The sequence below is a fragment of the Calliphora vicina genome, chromosome 1 (assembly GCF_958450345.1).
Source record: "Calliphora vicina chromosome 1, idCalVici1.1, whole genome shotgun sequence".
NCBI lineage: Eukaryota > Metazoa > Arthropoda > Insecta > Diptera > Calliphoridae > Calliphora > Calliphora vicina.
The window spans coordinates 40,271,181-40,275,524 of NC_088780.1; the positions used below are offsets into that span (position 1 = coordinate 40,271,181).

At 43.8% G+C, this 4,344-nt stretch overlaps 1 protein-coding gene across 1 annotated transcript; it reads right to left on the reverse strand.

Annotated features, from left to right (window-relative positions):
• Positions 1–408: 408 nt before the first annotated feature.
• Positions 409–2,246, reverse strand: LOC135948959 (uncharacterized). Its single transcript, XM_065498413.1, has 2 exons — positions 684–2,246; positions 409–619 (listed from the first exon to the last, which is right to left on the reverse strand). Exon 1 carries the CDS (start codon positions 2,213–2,215, stop codon positions 824–826), a length of 1,392 nt encoding a protein of 463 aa, XP_065354485.1. The 5' UTR covers positions 2,216–2,246; the 3' UTR covers positions 409–619; positions 684–823.
• Positions 2,247–4,344: the final 2,098 nt, after the last annotated feature.

A 4,344-nucleotide genomic window follows, 5' to 3' on the forward strand; every position in this document is an offset into this window, starting at 1 on the left:
CTTTCCTCTGCGAGCAGAGGGAGTGCATGTACGTCTTGTGGCCTCACTGAGAGAAAGTGTGAGCTTTTCCACAGCGCTTTCAATGTCCCTAGTGTCACCTATGAGAGGGGGTGAGGGAAGTAAACCATCAAGGATCCGCCTGTGATCATCCCAATTGGTTTTCCTCCTATTTAGAAAAGGCTTTTCCTTCTCAACTTCCAATTCTATTGAGAATGTCAGATACCTGTGATCAGACAGAGAGCAATCATCTGAAACCTTCCAATTCCTTATGAGTTGCGAGTGGCTTGCACTGACAAGCGTAATGTCCAGAACTTCTTGCCTATTTGCTACCACAAAAGTAGGTTCTGAACCTCGATTGACAACTACCAGATTAAAGTCTAATATGAAGTCTAGAATGTACTCACCTCGTTCGTTTCTATCTGAGCTACCCCAGATTGTGTGGTGAGCATTTGCATCAGCTCCGATAATTACAGGAGTTCTGGCCCTATTTGCGGCACGCATCATATTAGATACCAGGTTATTCGGTGGTGGTTCAACCTGGTCGTGCGCCATATAGCTCGAGAGCAGCCACACCTTACCTGCACCTGTCTCCCAAGCAGCAGCTACTGTATCTTCATCGCTGTAATCAGGAAGAATGAAGATATTAAGATGGTTCTTAACCAAAATGCAAGATCTTATTTTACCTGTGCGTCTTATGTACAAAAGTTTGTACTTTTTGGCGTTGAGTCCACGAATTTCGCCATTGTGTATCCACGGCTCCTGGACCAACGCAATGTCCTCCCCATATTTAGCAATGTGGAGGAGCAGGGCAGCCGAAGCTGCCTTAGAGTGGTGAAGGTTCACTTGGATCGCCTTCACCATGGTCTGGATCATATATGACCGTAACGTCGATGTCTTCTGGGTCTGATTCCAGAAGAACATCTTCATCCTCCACATCACCCAGAGCGCAGAATAGGTCCCCAACCATACTGGAGTGTGATTGGGTCTCCATTTTGTCCTCAGAGCTTGCGGGGTCGTCCAGTTTAATTTTGCAGTCCATATCCTGCGGAGCTTCCAGTTTAACACCAGAAGTTTCGGGGTCGAGCTTGTCGTCACCACGGTAGATGCGCAGCTTGATACTATCGAAACCATAGTAAATCTTGCTTTGCCTCTCACGTAGTGGCGCCAAGGATTCCTTGTTAAGGACTACGACCACCTTTCTATGCGCACCTTCAGGAGCGGAAACCTTAACCACCTTCCAGTTATGGGTTGGTAGATCGGGATTACCGCTCTGAATGTATGCCAGAATCTCCTCAGGTTCATGTGGCTCCGCCGGAATAACTGTGACTGATCTCGGTCTACGAGGTATCTCGTTTACCGGGATCACGTCCAGTTTCGCGCCAGGCCACAATTCCCCTAGGGACGCAATTGCTAATTTTAGCAGTAGAGCTGAGCGGTCATTGGTACACGCTAGCAGTTTTACATGGCCTTGATACCAGCCAGCATCGTCGTTTTGCGGGGATGGACCGGGATTCTCCTTGAGAATCTTCCAGTATACCCCCAGCATACCCTGACGGATTTTCAGCCATTTCTCCTGGGAGATAGCTCCGTCATCAACACTCCTGTCGATAATAGCCCTTACAAGTGGATTGCGAGCAACTTCACTGTAAGGCCTTCTTATCACACGAGCCTCTTGCTTCGGACGTTTAGTCTTCGGCTGTGTGTTTTGCTGCTGGAGCAGCTCCTCCTCTGAGCGTTGCCGTTTGGGCCCAGCAGATGCGCCTTGGTTCGCTGCATCTGCGCTTGGAGGAGTGTTTGAGCTGTCCAGTTCAGCCAGTTGAGCCTTAGCCCAACTTAATTTCGACAATTCGTCGATGTTAAGCGCATCGGCCGACTTGGATCCAAGCCGGTCGATAATGCGCATGGCGGCACGCCTTTGCACGAAAGCCCTCCTGGATGGTTCTTTGCGAATGGGGGCGTTCGGTTCTGCCGTAGTGGCGGGTGGGGCTACGGTGGTTGGACCCGACTTCTGGTTCGACGATCCAACCTGTAGCATTTTCGCAGGGACAACTGTCTTCTCGACAGTGTCCAATGCAGGGGCTGTTGCTGGTATATTACCAGCGAGGGCTAATGCAGCTTTTGAGGTGCTTGGCTTAAAGTCCAAGGCTACCTCGCTGCTTTTAGTCAAACTGTCACCAGAAGGTTGGACAGTCGACTGTTTGCAATCAGCCAGCATAGGTTTCCCCTGCTGGCCTTTTGCTGTTTGTTTTTTGTTATTGTTATTGTTTTGTATTGTGTTATTCATTTTTTTTCCCACGAGTGAGCGCGTAAGGGGATGGACACTCCATGCAGGGACGGCGTACATGGATTAGGCGAAAACTGTATTACAACCGACCCGTGCCCTGGCGTCGGAGGGGAGCTGTTAGCGACTAGTTATCTTTAACCACTTACTAGCCATTCAGGTCTTCGGCACTGCTACCATCACCTTGACCTTACAAGTGGGGGGGAAAGAAAGAGTAGAGAGAGAAAGAACAGTTTTGGTCCGCGGGTAGTAACACTAGAAGAGAGAGAGAATGTGTTAGCACTAGGTAACCATTTGTCAAAAATGTATCACCAGTAATAACAGTATCCTAACACCAATTACATCCTACTGTGACCATTTGTTATAAAATGCATCACAGTATTATGATAGTCGGCTGACACATTTCCGTTTACCGACCTAGCTATGTCAAGAAGTTCAGACCATTTGTTAAAAATGCATCTTAAGATATTGACATCGCTTGAGCATTTGTCAAGGCTAGTGACCTGTTGTCAAAACAGTATCACTAGACTAGGCAGTTGCTCCCCCTATCCGCCACCTGGGACGCGTCCGATGGGAGACTGAGAACTCCTAGCTATGTCTAATTATGGAGAAATCATCTCAACATTTAATGTATTATATTTCATATAGATACATATGTATATGGGCATTTCCTATTGAAGATATTTCTATATAATTTTATCATGGTGATCGGTCAATAATTGGTCATAGCTCCCATAGAAGGCCCACTTCGAAAATCAATCTCGAATATAAATTACTAGCTGAACCCGGTACGCGTTACTGGCCCTTAGAAAACATCTGTTTTATATTGCATCTCGATTTTAATATACAGTTTCGGACAAATTCAGTAGGATAATCGACGGCTTGTTCTTCGTTCTGTGTCAATCTATTTGTATTTTATTGTTTTGCCAGGCAGTTTCAATTGTATTTGCTTATTGATCATTATTTGTTGGTGCCAAAATTGCATGTTCCCACAGACAATCCGACTTGTTATAGTTCGTTGTAAGACTTGCGAATACTTTGTCGACAACGTCTTGAATATTCATTTGCATTTGGCAGAAGTCCGGAAATGAAATCTCATTTGTTGAGGGATCAATTGGAATTTTTCGTATCGTCATTGGGAAGCGTGAGCAATGATCCAAATCTGTGGTACATTTGGCCTTTAATTTTAAAGGTGGGCATGAAGCCGACGTCATTTGAAAGCATGTGTTGTACTTTTGGATATTTTGAAGGAAGTGTTTGGAAATAGGATTGGCGCCGGAAATGTAACTTAGTAGCAGCTCAGACGGCTCAATAACTGGTGGCAGAATAACTTTACCGTTCGAACAGTACATTCCCGGGGATTCCTTAGGGAACTTCAAAATGCTGCAATGTAAGTAATTTTTGTTCATTGCGCCAATTAGTACATCCTTGTGATTCCTGTAGTCATCATACTTATTGTAATAAAACCCGGGTAACTTTAAATCGATTCTTTCTATTGATCGAGCCATTCGAAAGCGAACAACTATATGCTGTTGAGGTCTTTCTGCAACAAAGCCGTGACTCTCGTTCTCTTCCCGTTTCTGCGACTCTAGACGTAGATGCCCTTTCGAAAACAAAGTTTATTTGAATAAAACCGTTATTTTTTATTAAAAGTGATATGCGGAGAGTTATCCAAATATTATTTTTTTAATAGATTTCATATGGAAATTTTTTAATCATGCACCTAATTTGCAAGAGTAAACAAAATTGTTTATCATCGATTGATAATATAAAAGAACTTCTATTAGTACCGGACATGTGTTGGAATATATTCCTTTTTTCGTTACACCAAATCATTAATTTTTAGAATGATGTTATGCAACAAAATGAAAATTGTCATTGTTTGTACGTTGGAAATAAAAAAAACATTTATGTATATGACTTTACAGTGTTACCGCTATGCTTTTCTGAAGATTCCGTGAAAGTTTTATCAAAATCGGTCCAGCCGTTTTTGAGTCCATATGGAACATACATACATACATCTGGTTTTTATATATAATGGCATTAACGGTATAATGTAAAAG